The 24,484-nt window shown below is 43.5% G+C and overlaps 1 protein-coding gene across 1 annotated transcript in view; it reads left to right on the top strand.

The window, feature by feature from the left end:
* The first annotated feature begins 13,029 nt into the window (after positions 1–13,029).
* The window catches only part of GRB2 (growth factor receptor bound protein 2), a 75,511-nt gene continuing 64,056 nt past the window's right edge, over positions 13,030–24,484 (top strand). The window contains exons 1-2 of the mRNA XM_054977137.1: positions 13,030–13,119; positions 21,093–21,333. Of these exons, the coding sequence (XP_054833112.1) occupies positions 21,256–21,333 (78 nt within the window). The 5' untranslated portion in view covers positions 13,030–13,119; positions 21,093–21,255. The remainder of the gene's footprint in view (positions 13,120–21,092; positions 21,334–24,484) is intronic.

The following is a 24,484-nucleotide window of genomic DNA, read 5'->3' as shown; positions in this document are numbered from 1 at the left end:
CAACACTTTCTGGTTCTCCAAAATTGCATCTCTGCGCCGCTGCGGGCGCCGCTGCGGCCACACTTTGCTGGCACAGGATCCGGCCCAGCGGCGCCGCCACACCACCAGTGCAGCCGCGTCGGCGTTGGGGCCGGCCATAGGATTGCGCTGTAAGTGTATGTTTAATAGATTATATGAGGTAATAAGTAAGTAAGTAATAAGATAGACAAAGGGTTGGAAAACTGTTGAAAGTCAAACAAAAGGGGGGAGGAAAGGGAGGGGGTTAGAAGTAGATATTTACAAAGGGGGAATGTTTGTATTGAATGATTATATATTCTAATCCAATAAAAATTTTTTTAAAAAAATGAAATTAGTGAGTTTAGACTGGAGTAGCCCAGCTTAGGATATCACTATAAGGTGCCACTGGACTCAAATACTGCTGTTCTGTTACATACCAATACAAGCTACCTACCTATCTTTCAGGCAGTATCTCTTTTCATCTGCTTTTTTGAGCCACAAAAAATGTTTTTAAGGAAACGTAATGGAAGCTTGTTCAACAATTGGGATCGAGCTATGATAATTCTCTCGACTTTCTGTAAACCAATTTGAGTCAGTTACATATGGTATAACATATTTGGCAACCCAAACCCACCATTTCTTCCCTTCGATTGTGTTAAACTAGCCTTAATCCTCAATTTCTTTTCATTCCATTAAAAAAATCTATTTATTTATTTACTTCACTTATAGTCCATCTTTCTCAATGAGACTTAAGGCAGATTACACAGTGGGGAGTCAGTACAGTCAATATCAAAGATGTTTCAATAAACACGTAATGGGTATATACATGCAAGTTTGCAATGATTTAAAAATCAGCCGAAATCCAATACAGAGCAGAAGAAATGTTAAAAGCGAACATAAACGATTCCATTACTGACATATTAAACAACATAGGAACTACCCAGTAGGATCATACTTATAGCAACAGGAGTGAAGTTTATGGTCCCTCAATGTTTATAGCAATCAGGGCTCATTTCGAGGGGGAATGCGCAGGAACGCAATTACGGCAGTTCCCCAAAGAGGTCACATGCCAGGTGGCCCCGCCCACCTGACTCTTGGCCATTTTGGGCCCGTTTCAGCCTGGATTGGGGCTGAAACGGCCCAGATCAGGCCTCTGACAGGTGGTAGATCACTCTCCCACTCAGCAGCGGCCTGATCCTGACCATTTTGGGCCCCTTTTTGGCCATTTTCAGCCCCTTTTTGCCATTTTGGGCCCAATTTTGGCCCTGAATGGCCAGGATTGGGTCCCAAACAGCCAGGATAGGTGATGTCAGGGGGTGTGGCATATGCAAATCAGTTATGCTAATGACACACTTCCAGTGATATTATGGGGTGTGGCATATGCTAATGAGTTGTGCTAATGATTTATGCTAATGAGTCCCTCCAGCTCTTTTTCTACTAAATGACCCCTGATAGCAATAATAGTAAAATCCATAGTCCCTCCCTATCCCTTTACTGATGGATCTCTTGAGACCACTTCCTTAGAGTACAGCCTTCCTATCTGAGTTAAAAGCCCTCTTGAATATTTCAATTTTGCATTAGGAGTTTTTCTAACCTCCTCAGGTAAGCCATTCCATAAAGTGGGGGGCACCACAGAGAATGCATTGTATGGGCAGCTGTTGATTTTGCCCATGTACAAGGTGGCACTTGCAGAAGGCCCTGTGCATAGTCCGCCATTCTTTTAATACCTTTCTTGGAATCATTAATGGATTATTTGTTAACAAATAGATTAGTTTTGGAATTTAATTGTCATTTAATTTTTAGAATAGAAAATGTCTTCTTTAAAAAAAATCAGTGCTGGCTGATGACTCCACCTCCACCCCCAGCCAAAATATGCTAGCATTCCAAACTAACCAGATGGTACGCTCAGTTTTACTCATCCAAGATTTCACCTATGTCAGGGCAATTTTATCAGGATCATCAGTGGGGAAAGATACTGCTTTAGTTACTATGACTCTGAATGTGGAGGAGTACTTAAAGAATATCTTAAGAAACTTCTTAGATATTTCTCAGTAGAAGCTCAGTATAAGCTGAGTTTTAAAAATGCATATTCATCCTAAGCATTTCTGATGCTAACAATTCATAAATTAAAAATATATTTGGACTAAATTAATATTTATAGATGTTATCTGTTGGTTATCAAGAAATCACTGTTGTCCCCCCGTTTCCCCCCACCGCCATTAATTCCTCTGAAGCCCCATGTGGAAATGGGGCAGATCCACCTAGCAGACAGAATATAGCTTTAGAAACAAAGCGAACAAAATCTATCCAATTTATCCATTAAAAAAAACTTTATCTCTCCTTTATCCCTCCTGTTGGATTAAACAAGGTTGCCAACTGTGGGTCAGGAAATTTGTAGAGATATGGAAACAGAGCCTGGGGTGGACAGGGTTTGACCTTCTATTGCCCTGCTTGGATACTGAGCTGATCATTGTAGGTTGCACTCTCCAACTGAAAGAGGGTTGTGACAAGACAGGCGGGGCAAGTACATGGCTTCTCTGTTGCCCTCCCATTTGAAATCTGGCCTAATTTTAGCAGTACCTAAAAAAAGTACCTGCCCTGACCTGGTTGGCCCAGGCTAACCTGATCATGTCCACTCAGAAACTAAATAGGATCGGTGCTGGTTAATACTTGGATGGGAGACCACCAAAAAAGACCTGGGCCACTATGTAGAGGTAGACAAAAACCTCTGTTAGCCTCTTGCCTTGAAAACCTTAGCTGGGGTTGTCATACATTGGCTGTGACTTGCTGGCCCTTCACAGACACAGACACACACTTCTTGTTGAAATGTAGCTTTTGTGCCTGTGTTGTTTATTGATGGTGTTCTACTGTTGCCTTGAGCACACTGTAAAGAAGGAGGCTTAAAATGAGTGGTTTTTCCTCTACCTCACACACATCTCCAGTCAGCTGGAAGGAGAGACTGCAGCACTGACATAGCTCCGACTGACACGCTCGTCATACCCATTTCAGTTTCTTTCACATCAGTAACAGCAAGCTGCTATTGTGCACTCAAGCCCAGCACAATAGCACTGGCTGCACAGTGTCACTTTTAATGGCAATGATCCTTTTCTTATCTTTGTGACCATAGAAACCATGTGTGGTAACACAGGGAATTTGCGTTTATTGCATTCCTTCCAGTTGTCACAGGTTTCGTTTTAGACCAGGGAATGCCAGCCCACTCCCACTCCCCCCCCACACACACACTTAGAGCCAAGCTACAAGTGACGCCTTACACAGGTTGGACACTTGTCAGCTTCCCTCAAGTTTTGATGGGAAATGTAGGCACCCTGGTTTTACAGCTTGGCTCTCCATTACAGCTGCAAGACCAGGATGCCTACGTTTCCCATCAACACTTGAGGGAAGCTGACAAGTGTCCAACCTGTGTAAGACGTCACTTGTAGTTTGGCTCTCAGTGGCATTGTCTATGCTGTTTTCTTTTCTGGATGATTCATCCACCAATAGCTGTTTATTTGGGGTGATGTTTTAGAGTTTTTGAATGGTTAAGTGCAGAGGAAGATGTTTAGCTAGGGTGGCCAACTTTTAAATTGGTCCTTCTGATATCAGTTTGATCTTTAACCAATTACCAGTTAACTTCATGCTATGAAAAGCTTCAGCTAGCCATTTCTGCATATTAAGGGACAGAACATGTTTTTCCCCCTGTGCGGTGTGCAGCCTTATGTTTAGATGCTTTGCTGTAGGGATTGTGCTACAGCAGCTTGCTTACTCCACTGGCATGAAGGGAACAAAGTTTACTATAAAGATCAAGTTCTATTCCAGACAACCCTATTAAGTGGCAAAAAAATGCACAGGTGCTGAAACTGTAAAGTAACCAAAGATAAGGACACTTTTCCAATGTATAGAATTAAATCTGTGGCTATCTGATTGTAGAATGCTCTCTCTTAAAACAAAGCAAAGAAGCTACTTCCAGTTATATAATACATGTACACAATGCAATGCTGAGGACTGAAATGAAAGCACAAAGTAGAATCTACTTTCTTGTGCTTTTAATATTGTAAGAACATCTGGGTAAACAGCTCTTTGATTTTAGATGCTCTCTTGTGACCAGAAAAAAAAACCTACACACACTTACCAGTGAGTAAGTGGGAACACAAGGGGAATTGTGTTGGCATAAACAGACGCAAGATCAGGCTACATGCCCATTTTCTTGGAAGCAAATAAAACTGATAAAACTTTCCAAAAATTACAATTTGGGTGTTATGAAGACCCCTGAAAAAGATGAATTAAATTGCAACTGTTTCTCTTATTTGAAAGCAGCATCATAGAGGATAAAATGTAGGGGGGAGGCAGTATGACTGTACAATCACAAATATCCTCTTGTGTATCTTGCTGCTGCTGGTGGAATATCCTCAAGTCATAGACGACTTATGGCGAACCCTGGCAGGGTTTTCATGGCAAGAGACTAGCAGAAGTTGCTTTGCCATTGCCTGCCTCTGCAACCCTGGTTTTCATTGGAGGTCTCCCATCCAATTACTAACCAAGGCCAACCCTGCTTAGCTTCTGAGATCTGATGAGATCTGGCTCACCTGGGCTATCCAGGTTAGGGGATATCTTGCTGAGTAGGCTGGAATAAAGCCTTTCTCCCCTTCTCTTTATTTGTAGTTTTTCATGAGAGAACATTCAGAAATGGAACTCCCACCTGCAGTTTCACGTGGTATAGTCCATTCTTTACTACCTCAAAATTCTACCACTTCATATACACCCTTCACTGTAATCCTTGATTTCTCAAGGTTACAATGAGAGGTTGGCAAAGGATACTGCTGTGTTCTACCAAATGGTTAAATGTGACAGACTGTTAGTCCTTCTTTGACTTATGAGCAACGAGACTGGAAATTAATAACATTTATTAATGAGTAAGTTTTGTAAGGCTCTCAAACCTTTTAAACAGTTTCCATTGTTTGCCCTTCTTTAATAAGAGGAGATTTGCCCTACTTTAATAAGGTGTTTTCATTGACTTCAGTGACACCTAAAGGAGAACAGGAGAAATCATTTTACTCCATTTAGCAGTCTTGTCATATCAGGGCCAGAAAGATTAAAAATAAGTTGCTGAAGTCTGGTGAGGCCAACACATTTTCTGGAAATCGTAACAAAAATCCACATGGGAATTTGTCTGTAACGGATGCTGCCAAAATAACTTGAGCTGTCTCTGCTAACACAGCATTCTTATGGAGAAAGGCAGTCAGCAATAAAATAACTAAAAGTTATTTAGAAGTAAATGCACTCTTGTGCTATTCCTATAAAAAGATCGGGAGGGACTGCGGCCCAGTGGAAGAGCCTCTGCTTTGTGTGGCGAAGGTTCCATGTTCAGCCCTTGTAATCTCCTGTTAAATGGAGCAAGCAGTGGGTGGCATTAAAAGACCTTGGTCTGAGACCTTGAAGAGCTGCTTCCAGTCTGAGTAGACAATTCTGATCTTGATGGACCAAAAGCCTGATTCAGTATAAGACAGCTTCACGTGTGTTCATGCTGTGTATTCATAAAAGTATAAAACTCTGTGGTCATATAGATCCAGAGGAGTCAACCGTGTTAGTCTGTAGTAGCAAAAATAGAAAAGAGTCCAGTAGCATCTTTAAGACTAACCAACTTTACTGTAGCATAAGCTTTTGAGAATCACAGTTCTCTTCTTCAGATGCATGGAGGGTAAGAAGAAACTGGTCAGATATATAGGTAGAGAGGGGAGGGGGGAGTAGATGCAATCAGTAGCTTCTGATAATGAAATCAGTTACTTCTGATGAGATAACCATTCATAGTCTCTATTCAATCCAAGCCTGAGTCAAATTTACATATGAATTCCAATTCAGCAGTTTGCTGTTGGATTCTATTTTTGAAAGTTTTCTGTTGAACTACAGTGACCTTTAAGTCCTTGATGGAATGTCCTGATAGATTGAAGTGTTCTCCCACTGGTTTCTGGATGTTGCCATTTTTAATGTCAGATTTGTGTCCATTTATTCTTTTGCTCAGAGGTTGGCTGGTTTGTCCAATGTACAGAGCAGATTGACATTGTTGGCACATGAGGGCATATATCACATTGGAGGATGAGCAGCTGTAAGATCCCATTATCAGAAGTTACTGATTGCATCTACTCCCCCCTCCCCTCTCCATCTATATATCTGACCAGTTTCTTCTTACCCTCCATGCATCTGAAGAAGAGAACTGTGATTCTCGAAAGCTTATGCTACAGTAAAGTTGGTTAGTCTTAAAGGTGCTACTGGACTCTTTTCTATAAAAATCTGTGTGTATGTACTATTTTTAAAAGGGAAGTTGTGTATATAGTTTCACTCCATTAATCATAAGTATTAAAATTACGGCCTTTAACAGAGTCATCCTAAGCAAGAGTTACGTCCTTCTAAACCCACTGACTTTAATAAACTTAGAATGGTGTAACTCTGTTTAGGATTACATTGTAAAGCAGCAATCCCCTACACACTTACTTAAGAGTCAGATCCATTAAACACAATTAGGATTCATTTCTGAATAAACATGCACAAGATTGGACTGTGATATACTTTGCATACTTTGGAATAAACCCCAACATAATCATTTTAATGACTTTCAGGGAAAATAAAGATGTTCCTTAGACCATACTGTAAGCCTGTAATCTCAAATGTACTTATTGGGAAGCAGGATTGCCAACTTTTCCCCCCACGGGGCTTTGTACTGTTATGGTCTCTAAAATACAGAAATGAGCACATGAAAGGCCTCTCCTCCTGAAGGAGAGGCTAAGGAGCCCCGTCCCCATGCACACAACTGCCGTTCTATCATAAGCACAGTAGCACCTGACTTCTCCCTCCTTGGCCCTCAGGACTTTAAAGACTTCTCATCCTGGGAGGCGGGGCTAAAAATTCAGTCAGCAACTAGAACTAATGAGGTGGGGGGAAGCACAGATAGCAACAAGGTAAGGCTCTGGTTGCCAACTCTTGAGTCAGGAAATTCCTGGAGGTTTGGGGATGGAGCCTGGGAAGGGACCTCAATAAGGTACAATTCCATACAGTCCTCCCTCCAAAGCAGCCATTTTCTCCAGGAGTGCTGATCTCTATTGCCTGGAGATCAGTTGTAAATGTATTTTAAAAAAAATTTATTTATGTCATTTATGGTCCGCCTTTCTCACGGAGATTCAAGGTGGATCTCAGAATGTGAGAGTAGTACGGTCAGTATCAAGGACAATTTCAAGACATGTACAGCAGCATTCTGGACCCGCTGAAGTTTCTGGGTCAGACCCAAGGGAAGCCCTGCGTAGAACGACTTACAGTAGTCCAATCTGGAGGTGACCGTTGCATAGGTCACTGTCGTTAGGTCATGGACTGAGAGCTAGGGGGCAAGCTGCCTGGCCTACTGGAGATGAAAAAAGGAAGACCGAGCAACTGCCATGACCTGGCCTCCATAGATAGAGAGGAGTCCAGGATCACTCCAAGACTCCTGATCAATGGGATGGGCACAAGTGGTGCCCCATCAAAGGCCAGGAGCCGAATCCCTGCACCCAGCAGCCCATGTCCCAAGTACAGGACTTCCGTCTCCACAGGGTTCAACTTCAGTCTGCTCTGCTTCACCCATCTTAAGCTCTAAGTAGGACATCAGGGGCAGAGTCAGGTTAACCACCCATCAACAGATACAACTGGCTGTCATCTGCATACTGATGACAACCCAGTCTGAAACTCCATACCAGCTGGGCAATGGGGCGCATATAAAGACTGAACAACAGAGGGGAGAGTATCACTTCCTGTGGGATGCCACACACCAATGATTGGTGTGCTGATATCATCTCCCCAAGCACCACCCTCTGTCTCTGACCATGGAGGAAAGAGACAAGCCACTGTAAGGGAGTCCCTCAGATCCCCACACTGGTGAGGCAGTGGGCCAATAATTCATAGTTGACCGTGTCAAACACTGCTGAGAGATCTAGCAACACCAGCAGCACCGAACTGCCTCGATCCAGGTGTCTATGGAGATCGTCCATGAGGGTGGCCAGCACTGTCTCCGACCCATGGCCCAAGCAGAAGCCGGACTGGAATGGGTCCAGGACAGAAGCATCTTCCAGGAAGGCCTGTGGCTGTTCCACCACCGTCCGTTCAATCACCTTACTCAGAAACAGGAGGTTCAAAACTGGGTGATAACTGGATGGGTCGGTAGGGTCCAAAGATTTTTTTTCAGGACAGGCCTCACTGCAGCTTCCTTTAACGTCTCAGGAAAAACCCCAGAGCTCAGTGATAGATTAATAATACCCTCCAGTTGGGCCCTCAGCCCATCCGCGCTCGCTTTCACCAGCCACGAAGGGCAGGGGTCAAGGGAGCACGTAGTGGGCCTGACCAGCTGCAGGATCCGGTCCACCTCTTCCTGGGAGACCAGACTGAAGTAATCTAAAATTGGACCGGAAGACAGCCAAGGGGTCTCCAGTTCCCTTACTGAATCAATGGTGGCCAGCAGGTTGCGGCAGAGGAATAAGATTTTGTCTGCCAAAAAGCTCCTGAACGCCTCACAGTTAATAGCTGAATTTCCAATATGGCAGTCTCCCTGCGAGGAGGCCAAAGACTAAACTACTTGAAACAATTTCGCCAGGCGTGAGCTTACAGACGCTATGGAAGCAGCATAGTAATCCTTCTTTGCTGCCTTCACAGCCACTTCATAGGTTTTCATATATGCTATAAGATGATCTCACCTCTTCACCCCCAGCTCTGCCACCACACTGGGTCAAGCAGTCTCAGTTCCTGCTTCATTCGCAATAGCTCCCCTGTATATCAGGGGGCTAGTCTGGCACAGGACCGGAGAGGGTGATGGGGAGCGATTACGTTGATGGCTTCCGAGATATGGTCATACCAGTCCGCACCAGCTCATCCAACAAGCCGCCAGGAGGCATCAGATCCTGTAGAGCATTCTGGAACCATGTTGGCTCCATTAGTCTCCGCAGGCGAGCATAAATTAGCTCGCCGCCTATGCAGGAGGGGGCTGGTACTCCCAGACGAACCTTCAGGACAAAATGGTCTGACTATAGCCATTCCTCACACAGGTCTCGGTCACGCACACCAGGTCCGCTTTTTCTGCTGCAAGGAAGTCCTGCAGTGTTTTGGTCTTATTATTAATGGACCTGGTATTACACAACAGCAGTGCCGGAGGGAGGCAGTTCATCCTCCTAGCCCCACAACTGGCATGCCTTGGGATGAGATGTAGGTTGGAAGGATACCGAGCCCCACCACGTCTCCGTGGTCTTCCATTACAGGACCACGTCCCACCGCCATACCTCCCTCAACCCCAGAGTACTGGGATCTTTAGCTCCACCCCGGTCTCCCCCCTCACATCCACTATCCTCCGCAACCTCCACCCCATAGCACAACCCACAACAGTAACTATGTTTACGACTGCACCGTAAGCCAAGAATGTTGGGTTCAAAAATGTTATTAACATGGTCCAAGCAAACCATTATTACATCTGCTGGATTGAAGAACAATATGTAATGGGTAAGCTTCCACTTTGAATGGCCAGGTTAGTTAATTATTGCTTTAAATGTGTTCTTAATGTAATCTTTCCACTAACACTTCTTTCTAATTGAAAATGACAACAAATAAGCAGTTTGCGGTTTAGGCTGTATAACTTCATGAAAGAAAGAATACACACAATGTTTTCAAAAACATCGAGAAAGCCTTTGCCAAATATTGTGAGAAATCACAATATTGCTGCAGCTAGTGTTGCGTAATATTCCTCGTTTCAAGTGAACACTTGGCATTTCTCTGAATGATGAAAAGTTCCAAGGACACTGCTTACCTAAGCCAATTCCCTTTGAAGGAGAGAGCACTGGAGTCTTACCCTGACATTACAACCCCTAAAAGAGAGGGCTTCTGCCTGTTACAAAGATACTTCAGCCAGCTCACAGCAATGTCTGCCTGTTTCCTATCACTGTCTATGCTGGACTCTTTCTTAACACTTGACACCAGCCTCCCTAGAAGGGTCACCTTCCACAAGTTCTAATGGGCACTCAAAGTCTTCATTTGGTTATCTCTGACAATTAGCACCCACTGGGAAAAAAATGCACAATTGTGAAGGGACATGATTATTTTGTCCTAGGACCTGGCTCCAGTCCCCTTAGGCCAAACCCATTTGCGTTGATAAGACACCAGTCTACCAACGGAAGTCTTCCCCCCTTTAAAGAAAGCCTTATGCCTCAGCACCATAGCACTGTTGTGCATGCGCGCGTGCGCACGCGCACACACATGCACACACACTATTGTGGACAAAGCCTTAGTCAAATTTTTTGAGGTATTCAGGATAAGCACTTAAGGCAGAATGCACGCTAATCTTGTTGCTTGCATTAGGCTCTTCTAAATTGTCAGAGGTAGATGTCAATGCTCAGGGTTTGCATAGTCTTAACATTTTCCATGAGGTAGAGGCATTGCTGATGATAAAACAGATACGTTCATGTTTTTGTTAAAAAGAACCTAACTAGCTAAAGAAACCAAACTGGCTAAAATAATCAGGAGTCTTTGTAGTACCTTAAACAGACACATTTTTATTCCATCATAAGCTTTTGTGGACTAGAGGCCAGTCCTTCAGGTGGGGTGTGTGGATTCTCATCAAATAACATCTGAAGGAGTTTCTAGTCCACAAGCACTTACAGTGGAATATGTTTATTTTTATGGTGCCACAAAACTCGTTTTTTTGTTGTTGTTGCCACTGCCCAACACAGCTCTGGAACTTAACAGGCTAATGATAGTAAATGTAACACAATTGCTAATATTCTTAAGAAAATAATGTGCTGACACGGTTTCCTAGTCTCCCCCAGCCCTATTTCCAGCTGCCTCTCCTCTTTTCCGGTTGCTGGCTCCATCCTATTAGAATTCTCCTGTCATTCCAATACTTAAAGGGGAAACATAAAGCAGTGATAACAAGGCCGAGAAACTTATCTGTTCTGTAAAATAATCCAGAGACAGACCACGACTGAATGATTTGAGAATGAAGTAAAGAGTCCAGTAGCACCTTTAAGACGAACCAACTTTATTATAGCATAAGCTTTCGACAACTACAGCGCTGTTCGTTAGATGCTTATGCTATAATAAAGTTGGTTAGTCTTAAAGGTGCTACTGGGCACTCTTTACTATTTTGCAACTACAGACTAACATGGCTAATTCCTCTGGATCTTGAGAATGAAGAAATCTCCCCATCATACACTGGAATCCATAATACAGTCCTACAAGATATTACTGAATTTCCTTTTTAGATCATTGAAAGATCTTTTTTTTTTAGTCTTAATATTTTTTAAATCTCATTGTAACGCACGACCATAAGACCACTCTACACAACAGGTACACTTCCTGGACACCACTGTACAACTACATAATGGACGAATAAATACCACCTTATACCGGAAACCAACAGACCGATACTCATATCTACATGCCTCCAGCTTCCACCCTAAACATACCACTCGGTCTATTGTCTACAGCCAAGCCTTACGTTACAACCGTATCTGCTCCAATACTCTCGACCGAGACTCACACTTAAGAGATTTACAACAAGCATTTTTGGGACTACAGTACCCACCAAATGAAGTGAAGAAACAAATTAACAGGGCCAGACTAGTACCCAGAAACAGTCTGCTCCAGGACAAACCTAAAGGAACTAATAACAGAACACCACTGGTTGTCACCTATAGCTCCCAGCTCAAACCCATCCAACGTATCATCAGTGAGCTACAACCCATCCTGGAAAATGATACCTCTCTCTCAGAAGCCCTGGGTGGAAGACCTTTCCTTGCCTACAGACAGCCCCCCAATCTTAAACGACTTCTCACTTACAATCATGAATCGGCCAGCAGAGTCACCAGCACAGGGACCAGGCCCTGCAACAGACCCAGATGCCAGCTCTGCCCCTATATCTACCCAGGGAATACAATTACAGGACCCAATGGCATCAACTACACTGTCTCTGGCTCTTACAGCTGCTCATCCTCCAATCTGATATATGCCCTCATGTGCCAACAATGTCCTTCTGCTCTGTACATTGGACAAACCAGCCAACCTCTACGCAAAAGAATAAATGGACACAAATCTGACATTAGAAATGGAAACGTCCAAAAACCAGTGGGAGAACACTTCAATCTACCAGGACATTCCACCAAAGACTTAAAGGTCGCTGTGGTTCAACAGAAACCTTTCAAAAACAAAATCCAACGGGAGGCTGCTGAATTGGAATTCATATGCAAATTTGACTCTGTCAAGCGGGGACTGAATAGAGACTATGAATGGTTATCACATTACCACAGGTAACAGATTCTCTTTACAGAGGCGTGATCTAGGGGAGCCCAGTGACGCCTGGTGTGGGCTTTCGGGGACCACAGTTCTCTTTGTCAGATGCAACTGGCAGGGAGAGCTGTGGTTACCGAAGGCTTATACTACATAGGAATTGGACACCTTCACTGCTACAAACTGACTGCACACCAAAAGGAGATGTTTACATTTCCAAGCAAAGGAATGTTTTGATTGCCTCTATGCTAATTGCATTCTGCCTTCTTGTGATTTATGACCCCTCCCTTTTCTCTCTCTTTCCCCCTCCTCTTCTGTATCTGCCCAGTTTTGATCAGGCATCTGATGAAGAGAACTTGATTCTCGAAAGCTTATGCTATAATAAAATTGGTTAGTCTTAAAGGTGCTACTGGACTCTTTTTGACCATAAGAAAGGCAACCAGAAATCAATACATGCAAAATTACGGTACATTTCCCCCAATGATTTGCAAAGCAGGTAGCAAATATACTCAAAAGCAGACTTTTGAACTCCCATTTCAACTTGCAAGCCGCAGCGCCTGCGCACTAATACGGCGGGGGGCGGTTGCTCGGCCGCAGCCGGTCGGGCGCATGCGAGCTGGTCAAATCTCGCCTTTCTTCCCTCCCGCTTGGTCGGGTCGCTTTCTAAAACTCACGCGTGCGCCGTCGGTCGTGGGACTTCTTGTTCTGCTTGCAGAGTATCGCGAGAGCGCCATAGCGGAAGCTGGGCTGCGGCGCTCCTGCTGAGGGCGGGGGGAGGAAACGGGAGCCTCGGAGGGGAAGGAGAGGGGGCCGCTCGCAGCGGAACCCCAGCGGCTCACAGTAAGCGGGATTCGGGGGAAAGGGACGGGAGAAGCGGGGCGAGCCTGAGGCGGGGTTCGGCGCTGTCCTGGAGTCGCTCCTTTGTGGATGACAAAGACGGTTGGGCGGGCGCCGGGCAGCACCCCCCCCCGCCCCTGGCTGTCAAGGGACCCGCCTGCCTCCTCGCCGCGTCGGGAGCGCGCGCCCCTGCTCTGTGCCCGGGGAAGGGCGCGTGCTTGCACGCTCCTGTGCTCCCCCTCTGGAGCTCTGCCGTTGCCTGCTCGTGGCTGTTCTAGTCGTTCTTGGAATCGGATCAAGCGAGGGGGACAGTTTTGGTCGGCCCTCTTGCTGGGTGTTTTTTGTTATGTTTTTGGAGGGGGCGTGCTGTGGAGATGTGCATCGTGGTATCTAGCTGCTTCCCCTTTTCCCGACGAACGAAATAAGTGTTGTATCCTGCGCTTTATAGAGAAGCGGAAGTTGTATGGAACAAAACCTTCCCGGAGTGGGGGGGAAACCAGAGGGGGACATAAACTGGAAGGAAACTTTGGAGTTACGCCGCGTTCCGATCGCTGTGATCTGATCCTGTGTCTGGTTTCTCGGGAAAGTATCGCTCTTACTTAAAAGTAAGCTTGCTTAAAAGATACGCTGCTGGAGCTTACTTTTAAGTAAGGTTCGGGTCCAGCAGATCAATTAGATTCGCGTAAAGACCAATTAGATTTCCAGGGTATAAGCTTTTGCGAGTCAGAGATTTGACTCTCAAAAATTAATATCCTGGAAATCTGGTTGGTCTTTGAGGTGCTACTGAACCCGAATCTTATTCTTCTGCTACAGACCAACATGGCTACCCACCCGAAACTACTTTTAAATAAGCGCATTCGGCTTGTTGCCTGTCTTTAGAACTAACATTTTGGGACACAGCAGGCATGCAGGCATACACATCCATGTGTATGCATACTCAGCTCAGGGTTAATTTAGAGTAAATGTAAGAATAAGTTACTTTATTGCTGTGGTGATATTTATGAGCACTTGAGCATGATGTTTGCCCCCCCCAAGTAGTTTAAATTGACCTTATGACCAGGAATGTAGGCTTATGCTAGTTCACAAATGCCCTAGTTCAGTGCTTAGAGATCACCCTGTCTACATGTCTGTCATAATTTAGTGTATCCAGAAGTAATATCTCCTCTCCCTTCCCTGTAATAGAGAAAGTGCACTGTAATTAACCCAGCTAAATACACTGGTAATACTAGTTTACAGATTTTTAACTAGTGTCCTTGTCCACAATATTCACTTTGATAATTTGTGGAATGGTTCTCTGAAAGCTGACTATTTATTGAACATGTATCTGTTACTGGCACAAAGGAGGAAATGAACCATTATTTTTCCACTGACGATTTCATCAACCATTATTTTTTCCACTGAAGATTTCATCAAACTTCCTCAAATGTTAACGACAGTTATTTGTTTACTCAGAAAATAATGGTGGCTTTTGCTGTCATTTCTCAAAGGCCAGTTCTCTATGTAGCTGTTCATAGAATATGTTGGGTGCTACAGAGACTATAAGCAAGTGTGGAGCTAGCTGTTCATATCTGACAAAAAGTGGCAGCCCCTTTCTAAAAGGAAACTCCTTTCTTTATCATCTGTCTTGTATCGAAGCTGAGTTATTCATATGAATGTGTTGGGTGTACTGTACCATGATTTTTTTGCACATGGCTGAGATCGCCACATTAAAAATTAAAGATTCCATTTGTCACGAGTTATTCCTGAATAGAATGCATAGGACTGAGCTGTATGCAATTAATCTCTGTGTAGGTGTGGCTCAGCTGGCCCCAAAAGGTTTTGGGACTAGTTCAAGAGCAGAAAATGGAAATGCCTGTCTCCCTTATCCTGGAAATATTAACCAGTTTATATACTGACAATTAAACCAACATTCAGATAAGCTTGAATGTTTCAGGATTTACAGTGTTGCTGTACATCTTGTGTGTTGGTGATTATTCTTGGCAGCCGGTCATTGAAGACTCTGGCTGCTGTTTAATTGTCTGTTTTTAGTTGGCTACAGTTACTTGTTTTTAATTTTATACGATTAAGCAGGTTTTCATAGCTTACTTGTAAATATCAAGAAGAGAAAAGGGTGGCTGCAAGGCAGTTTTGTCACATACATAACATGCAGCTAAGGAACATATCTGAAAGACAAACTGCTCCTTTCATTATCTTATTGTTTGTGTACCATGAAACACTGAAAGTCCTGCATAGAACGAATTGGCTGTCATTGGGCCTTTTCCCTTCAAAAGTGAATGGCTGTGAAATATGTTTTACGGCTACAAATACACTGCCAAATAAAGCCTTACTGAGTTGATTCACACATGCTAGTGTTTCAGTTGGCATCAGTTTGAATGCTTAGCGTGGATGATTTGAGGTATTTATCTGACTCTGTGAGGCCTGATTTCTAGCTGCTACTATAGCGCATGGTGCAGTGTAGTATAACTTCTGCTGAACCATATAATCCCACATCTGTTTATTTCTATACACCTCTGCACAAACATGAGGTAAATGAATCATATGGGAAATGGGGTTATGTGCTTCCCATCACTTCTAAGTTCCACTGAATCCCTTCTATTTGACTTTGTATACCACCTTGTAGATAAGTATCAAATATTGAAGTATTGCAAAGCAATTTGAGTGGTATTTCTGGCTTGCATGGAAAATCTACTTGCCCCAGGAGGGTGCCCCACACAGGGCTCTCTGCGACTGCCTTATTTTTTTTTTACTTCAGCTTTTCAAGATGATCTGCCTTCCCTCCCCCCCCCCCCACTTTTGGGCTGAGATGATTATAGTGACTTTCCAGTCTGATGAAAATTGAGAAATGTCTGAGCTGTAGGAGTCTTGTGAAGAAATGTATTAGTTACTTCCCTTGTCAGGCCATCTGTTCATTTCTATAACAAGTTTTGTTGTGTCGTAGTCAATGCTGGGGTTTTCTAAAATGTCATCTTTGAGGTCTGCACTAAGCACATGCAACTTGTATTACGTGGGATATTAAAGGCCATGTAAGCAATTTCCTAGTAAGCCTGTAACGTTCCTTGATTAATTTAGTTATGCAACAACCTTTCGTTGAATTAATTTAAAGTGTGTGGTAGCTTGCATGTCTTGGCAGCCACATTCTTGGCTTTTTGGTACTGCTGAAGTTATCAGACATACCTTGTTGGGGGAAGTGGTAAATATGATGTTTGTAGTTCACTTTTCATGTGTCCATGTAGTTCTCTTTAAATGTTTTGCCTTAATATTGTCTTCACCAACGGCTAGTTGCAGTTCAGCCTATCGCAAGGTCTCATCTGAATCCAGTGGTACTTAAAATAGTTTAAATGAAAGTGATATGGTTTAAGTAGATTGGGGATTGGGTTGCTATTGTTTTCCTGTTTACAGTCAGTTTTCAATATTTTCAGTCTGTGCTCTAATCTGTCGATTGTATACAAAGTTATCAGGCACTACACTGCTTGCATAATATATCAACACTTTCAAGTGAGGTTGTTAGATGGACAACAGTGACAACAGTATTTTAGATATCTCCTGCTCTAGACTGCCTAACACAAATTGAAAAGCTTCTCCCCTTTCCCCATTTTTCTCTATATCACAGATATGGAAGGTTCTTTGCTTTGTGCTCAGCAGAATTGATGGGCCCTATCCCTATCTCAGGTTCTCTGACATTTATAGATAATTAAGGGGAAGGGAGGAGTTGGTCTCTAGATCAGTGGTTCCCAGCCTTTTTGTATGATAACCCACACGTCCAAATTTATGTTGTATGGTGACTCATCTGGGGGTGACCGAAGAGACTGAGAAGCTGTTTCGGGGAGCCCGGGGTTGAGAAGATGTAGGAAGATGGCAGATGGTGGCAAAGAGGTGGGTGGCAAGTGGCTCAGTGCAATACCCATGGCTGGCGGAGGGCAGGGAGGCACTGCAGGAGGATGGGCAAGAGGTCTGGATGCTGAAGGAGCGCCTGTGTTCACACACACCTCTTTCTCTCCTCTCAGTTTTCCATGAGATGAACAGCTCCCACTTATTCTCCTGCCTTTTCCCCTCTTCTTCCAGCTGCTATCATAAAGCTACTGGTTGCCAGACAGCTTTCCCCCCTCATTATTGTCGCAGAGGGTAAGGTGAGAATGTAAGAAGCTGGCAAGGAAAAAGAGGAAAGAGAAGGGTGCAAAGGTCAGGAGCGTGCCATTAGGGATGGTTGGCCTGCACCCAACGTTCAGATTCAAAAAGTGAGAAAGAACATGAGGATGTCAGGTGGATAGAATCAATTTTGATTGTAAATAACATCTTGCTATCAAGGCCAATCAAATGTACAGAGCTGTGATTTTCTAAGTGGTTTTCTTGTAATAAAGGACTTTTTTGTTCTACTTTCGAGAACTTTAGTATCATTTAAGAAAAATGTGAATGTTTGTCCAAGAATATACGTTTGCATTTATTGTGTAGTTTCAAAATGCTAATACAGACATTTGGTTTTTTTCCTCTTTCTGTTTTTGCAATTCTGGATTTGCAAAACATGTCTGTTATCACACATTTTGTGCCTTTGACTATCATTCTTTCAACTCCACTAACCTCCACCATCTAATATTTCCAACCACCATCAGGGATTTTGCCTTTTCTGTATTGTTGATCCTTATGTTTAGAACTCTTGCACAGAACACTGTGGTGCCGCTTCTCTTGCTTGCTTGCTTCAGATCTACTTTCCCCTGAAGCCTAGCATGATCCCTGAGTTTCCTCTCCCATACAGAAACTTGTGTCTGAATGAAATGGATACATATTTTTCTTTGTTTTTCTCATCACCTTCATATATCTGTATGTCTCAAATTTTAGATAGTAAGCTTGTTGAGGCAGGAGCCTTTCTGTCTGCCTTTTTAAGTATTTCAGTTAAATTAATAGCCAAATATATTTTATAGGTAACTATCAAAGTAGTAGTAGTAGTATATTACAATTATTTCAGTAACATTCACTCTAGGTATTATTATGTTTTAGTATCAACACTTAGCGGATGCCGATTCTTTTAACTGTGCCACAGAACTGAGTTTCCCTATATACAGCCAAATGTAAGGTTGTAATTAGGTTCCTCTGAGTATAGTAAGATTTTCTTTAAGAGAAATATGGATGGGACCAGCTTACACTGGCTTCACTAAGTAACTACTTTGTGAGGAGAGGCGAATCAGCACACATTTGTGGTTATTCCGATGCAAATAAGTTTGCCAACAGCTTGGGGAAAAAATACCTGGCCCCTTTGGTGGTGGAGAGTGCCCTCAAGTCATAGCTGACTTATGGTGACCCCTGATGGGATTTTCATGGCAAGAGACTAACAGAGGTAGTTTGCCATTGCCTGCCTCTGCAAACCTGGTCTTCGTTGGAGGTCTCCCATCCAATTACTAACCAAGGCTGACCCTGCTTAGCTTCTGAGATCTGATGAGATCAGGTTCACCTGGGCTACTCAGGTCAGGCCCTGCTCTTTTAATAGATGCTTGATGTGTTGAAACAGGCACTTGAAGCTTTTCCTGGCATGGAGGTCAATAATATCCCATAAAGTGTCCAGTAAGGGGACAGGGTATCTTTTTTTCCAAGTTGCTGGCTACCCTTAAAGCAAACCATTTGGGTGTATTACCTCCAAAATGTATTTCAGGTGCAGGTACATTTTACAGTGTGTAAATCACGAAGTTGCAGGTTAGGGGGGCAGTTCTTCCCGCTAACACAGTCAGTTTCTCTGATAGGGTTTCATCATTTTCTGTAAGGGCAGGCATTTCCCTGCTGTACCACAAGAGCATTCATGCATGCCTTTAAGAAATGCAATACTATTTTCTCCCATGTCGCAATGACACACTATTACAACAGCCTTTTCCCCATCCCTTTGATGGGGAGGTGTGTTTCACCTTAAAAAAAAGACTGAAACTAGTGCAGCCAACTGTAGCAGTGTAAAGTGAACATCGCTGATATGAAACACTTGCCATCTTGAAAATTGTACTCTTATAGTTATGGTACTAGTAGTGCGCAATAAGACAGTTTCTACAGTTTCTAATACAGTTTCTTATGCCATCAAGGTATTCTGTGTTTTCAGCTTGTCTGCTGAGTGAAAGGCATTCCCCTAAGAAAGTGTTAAATATTTGCAGTGTTCAATATTTGTTCAGTACCCTCAAACGCTACTGACTAGTTCTTAGAATTTTAGATTGGACTGAGCAAATGGCAGTTTGATAAGGGCACACTGACATCCCTTCCTCTTAAAATGTAATGGCATTCCATTGCAGGTTTCTTCTATTTCCAAAGTGGATTCTGTTTTTTAGAATATGCACCTGTTTAAGGGCTGTCTTTTACACAGCTGTTCTGTTTTTGTAGCTGGTGGTATGCAAGGATGACTTATGATTCAGTCTCCTGTGAAACTGAAACTTCTTTTCTGTGAACAGCCAGGCTTGATGTAGCCAGTGTGGAGTAGTGTTTAGGGGATCCCGATTCAAATCCTTACTGTGCCGTAGAATCTCACAGGGTGAGCTTGAGCCAGTCGCTGTCTCTTTCAGCCTAACCTACTTCACAGGGTGGTTTATTAATAAATAAATTAATTAAGCTGCTTTCTGTCTTGCCATCTTCTTTCCTTTCAAGACAAGCCTCCTGAAAGCTTGTCAAATTATATTTTAGTTGTGAATCAAGTACCACGCCACAGCCCGATTGTTTATTTGGGAATTCTATAGTTTTTTTAAAAAATGCAATTTACTGTCCTAACTCATGTTTAAGATTATTCCGTTAGCCTCTTAACAGAAGCAAGGAAAACCCCAGACTACCTTGGCAGAAATGGAGGGGACTCCTTTGGTGAATAATACCTTTTAGAGACTGTGATGTGTTTGAGAATCTAGAAACGGCTCATGTGGGCGAGTATTGGTGGCAACTTAAGGTTTCTCTCGAACAGACCTGACCCGGTAGAAAAAAGCAAGAGTCCAGTAGCATCTGTAAGCCTAACAAAGTTTATGGTAGGGGATGAGCTTTTGTGAGCCACAGCTCACTTCTTCAGATACAGCTAGAATGTGACAAACTGACTCACATTCTAGCTGTATCTGAAGAAGTGAGCTGCAGCTCACGAAAGTTCATCCCCCTACCACAAATGTTCCAGAGGAGTTAGCTGTGTTAGTCTGTAGTAGCAAAATAGAAAAGAGACCAGCAGAACCTTTAAGACTAAGCAACTTTACTGTAGCATAAGCTTTCGAGAATCACAGTTCTCTTCGTCAGATGCATGGAGGGTAAGAAGAAACTGGTCAGATATATAGGTGGAGAGGGGAGGGGGGAGTAGATGCAATCAGTAGCTTCTACCACAAATTTTGTGAGTCTTCTAGGTGCTACTGGATTCTTGCTTTTTTCCACTGCTTCGGGCAGACTGACAGGGCTACCCATCTTGATCTATCTCCGGTGTTGGGGAGAAGCCTGGGCGCGTGTGCGTGTATGGAAGTTGGGGCGGAAGAGCGATTCTTCTGGGAAATGGTGGCTTGGGGAGCAATAAGCACATGCCTGGAGTGAGGAGCGCGCCCGTTCCCTGACTCCCGAAGGGGTCGACTTATTCAGGTACGGGATAATCCCCGTACCGCCGGGGAGCCAGCAGGCGTTTCCTGCAGCGCTGCCTGGCAGAGAAGCCTGGCTTTGTCTGCCTCTCCGCCTTGCCGCTGGAGGAAGAGGGCTGGAGCGCAGAGCTGCGCCCGCTGGGCAGGAAGGCTGGCGGGGGGGCGGGGGCGGCGGCCGGCGCTCGGCTCCTGTTCGCTGGCTGGGGCGGGGAGCCCGCGCGGTGTCTTCTCCTGGGCGCTGCGATTGGGCGCGGCCAGCGCCACTCAGTCCTTCCCGGCTGTGCCCGAAGCCGAGAGAAAGCGAGGGAGAGGCTGCAGAAAGAGGAAGCGGCAGAGCGCAGCTGAGCCGGGCGGTGGGAGCGGCTCAGGGCGCGGCCTCTGTCATTGATTCGGGCGCTTTCCTTCTCCCTTTCCCCCTAGGGCGGATCGGCCCTCGCTGCCTTCCCCTGTATGTGAAGCACCGGGCCAGAAGTCGCGCGGGAGAGAGTCTGCCGGCGGAACCGGGAGTCCCCGGAGCGGAGGAGGAATCGGGGAGAGCCTTTGCTAAGCGACCCCATCATCGCTGTCCACGAGCGGCCCCAGCATGGAAGCCATCGCCAAATACGATTTCAAAGCCACCGCAGACGATGAGCTCAGCTTCAAACGGGGGGATATCCTTAAGGTAAGGCTGAGCAAAGATTGCCCTCTTCAGGCTTTCTCAGATATAATTGCTCTCTTTCTCTGGAACTCCACCGGATCATTCCTAATATTCAGCGTCGGAATCAAAAGGCCAAATTGGTCTGCAGCTTTTCATAGAAGCACTTTTCTGGTGCTCTGGATGGTTAGTAAAGCAAATGCTAGGAGATAAAATGAAGCGATTGTGCCAGTATGTGGTAGATTTCCTGTAGCTAACAGCTCAATCCTAAGGAAAGTTGCTCCAGTCTAAGCCCATTGAAATCAATGGGCTTAGACTGAAGTCACTCTCCTTAGGATTGCTCTCTTAGTTTTTGATTGTTCATGCTAGTCTAGCTGCCATTTCTCATATTTATTATTTGCTTGCTCCTGCTGTTTCTCTCTTCCTGTATTGTGAGTGCCAAACCTTTATAGGCACAACACATTATCACCAATCACAGCTGTCACAAATGGATGTTTGGGTTCTGCTTTAAAATATAAGAGATGCGCTCTCTCACTCACTCACTCACACACACATGAGATTCCTTTTTGATAGACAAACTCCAGTCACCATACAATTCCATCCTCTCTGAAATTGTGTCTGTCAAAGTTGTCTTTTACTCTAATATATTTGTATGGGTGCAAGGAAGATCCTAAACTTCATTTCAGAGGGTTTCCTGCGTCAGTTCTGTAAATTCACTTGCATTAGAAGTCTGATGATGCATTCTTGGCAGCCTAGTGTAGTGCTTAGCATGGTCTAGGGTGTCCAGGGTTCAAATCCTCATTCAAACATGAAGCTTACTGACTTTGGGTCAGTCACTGTCTCTTAGCCTAATCTACTTGACAAAGTTGTTGCAATAAAAACGAAGGACGGAAGCTATGTATACTGTCCAGAGCTCTTTGGAGGAAGGACAGAATAAAGTGGTAGGAAGATGCAGGTGAATCTCTAGTTTCATTTAATAGAATATGGTACGTGGTCTGCAACTTATTTGTAATTTTACATTAAAGCCTTGAATTCTGAATAGTTCTTGTGGAATCATGCAGTTAAAATGAATTAAAAATATGTAATGATATAAAGCTTTAGAGAGGAGCACATCCATTGGATGCTGTGGATAATTGGTACAATATGATTAGGAAATGGGCCTGGAGTGGAAGGAGAAAGCTGGTCTAACTTATTCCCTCATGCACCTCTTGCTTCTTGGCTTTCTGCGCTCATGGAGGGCCGAATCTTAACATTTTCATTTTGCATAATTTAGCCCTGCAGTACATTTGGAATGGACTTTGACTTTATCATACTTCTTACCATCACAGTGGAAGAGAGCTTTTGTTTTGTTTTTTATTAGAAGATTTAAAATTCACCACAAAACTACCGCACTACATGATCATTAACCCAGAAATCTGAATCTTTGCATTTAATTACTCAGCCATAAAGAAATTTCTAGTAGTTGTACTTAATGAGTAACTTTAATCTCATGATATTGCATAACCATATTATGTACTCAGCTGTAAACATTTATTGGCATTATTGTACCTTACTTGATGTTACTGCTATATTGCTGGTTGAATGTTATGTTATGTTATTTTTGTTTGGAAAAGTTCAATAAAAAAAAAGAAGAAGAAGAAGATTTAAAATTCCACATTTTTAATAACAATCTGCATAGGTTCTGTTGTATTTTTAAGAAAATAAAGCCAAGTAGATACACAGGTAGTGAATGTTGAAAAGTAGAGTTCATTTCCAGTTCCAGCCTGATAGGATTCTGCCTGTGATAATTGGTTATTATAATAGTAGTTATAGCAGCAAAGTTGTTTAATTACCATTCTGAAGATGGTGGATTGAAATCTCAGTCTTGTGCTCCACTGTACTGTCTTTCTTTCATTCTGCTGTAAATAGGTATCTGGCCCACATCTCATTGGGAAATGAAAATAAGCATGATGGTTAGAAAGTTGGATGGGAGAGAACTGGAATCAAATCCCTGTTTGCCCCTGCAAACCTCTGTGAGGGTAGATTCAGCTTGAAGATGGTGGTTTGAATCCCACTCAAGATTTCTGTGGATGGATGGGGTGATAATTTTTGCCAGTCTTCCCCTTATTCAGTTTTTGGGCTTTCCATTTCCCCAGGAAGTAGCATTTGGGGGAGTATTTTGAGCGGAAGAGAGTGGGAGGGAAGTCCATCTCCATGAGTGGCAGTCCATTCCTTCCATGGAAATCTTACGGATCCAAAGCAGTGACTTGATCAAAGCCACCTAGTGGACTTTGTGGCAGAGCAGGAATTGGAATCCGTAGTTCTTTTATCCAGATTGAATGCTTTGACACCCTCACTGACCCAGCAGGTAGAAGGCCTGTTTATGACTAGCTGTTTGATGTGTGTATACGTCAAGTTCAGGAAGCGTAATAAAAATGATATTCTAAGCTAATGCTGAGAGGGATGGAGTTGAGTATTTACTTCCACATGTTTAAGTTATTAGCCATGCTGTTGCTGAAACATGGATGGTGATTTCCAGAATGCGGTCAGGACTTTGCATCCCTCATCCAGTACTTCTGGAGAGTAATGACTCTTGAAGTGGAACAATTTAGCCTCGCTGATTCAGATACAAAATATATATATCAGTATCTTAGTATATTCAGGAAGATTTTACTTTTATGAAGAACTTTTAAGAAAATGTTCATCTATTCAGCATTTGCTAACTTTAACGTAGTTTACTGTGCTTCATAGGTTCACCATATTTTTGTGAGGTGATGACAGTTACCATGCTTCATATTAATCTGGAAATGATCAGGAAATGCAGTTCAGATTTTGGTTATCATCTTGGTCTGCCTTGGAAGTTTTTTAGTGCAATCTTATGCAGAGTAACTCTACACAGGATTGCGCCTTGTAATTGTCTTCTTTCCCAAAATGGCTGGTGGGAGCACTTTTCTGTAAAGTTTCCTCGTCAGGTTCAATACAGGCCTATGCAACTTGTTGCCCACCAAGCCAAAAAGCATGCCATGAAGGCCTCAATTAACTTCTTATTAACTTAAATTTAAATATTTATATTGTACTGTTTTATATTGTTTTAAAAATCGTAAAATGTAAGTGTTTAGTGTAATTTTTACATAATGTAATCCGCCCTGAGCCTGCTAGTTCGGGGAGGGCGGAATAGAAATTGAAAGTAAATAAACAA

This window comes from Eublepharis macularius, chromosome 4 (genome assembly GCF_028583425.1).
Source record: "Eublepharis macularius isolate TG4126 chromosome 4, MPM_Emac_v1.0, whole genome shotgun sequence".
In the NCBI taxonomy this organism is placed as follows: Eukaryota; Metazoa; Chordata; class Lepidosauria; order Squamata; family Eublepharidae; genus Eublepharis; species Eublepharis macularius.
This window is presented reverse-complemented; position numbering and strand designations above follow the sequence as displayed.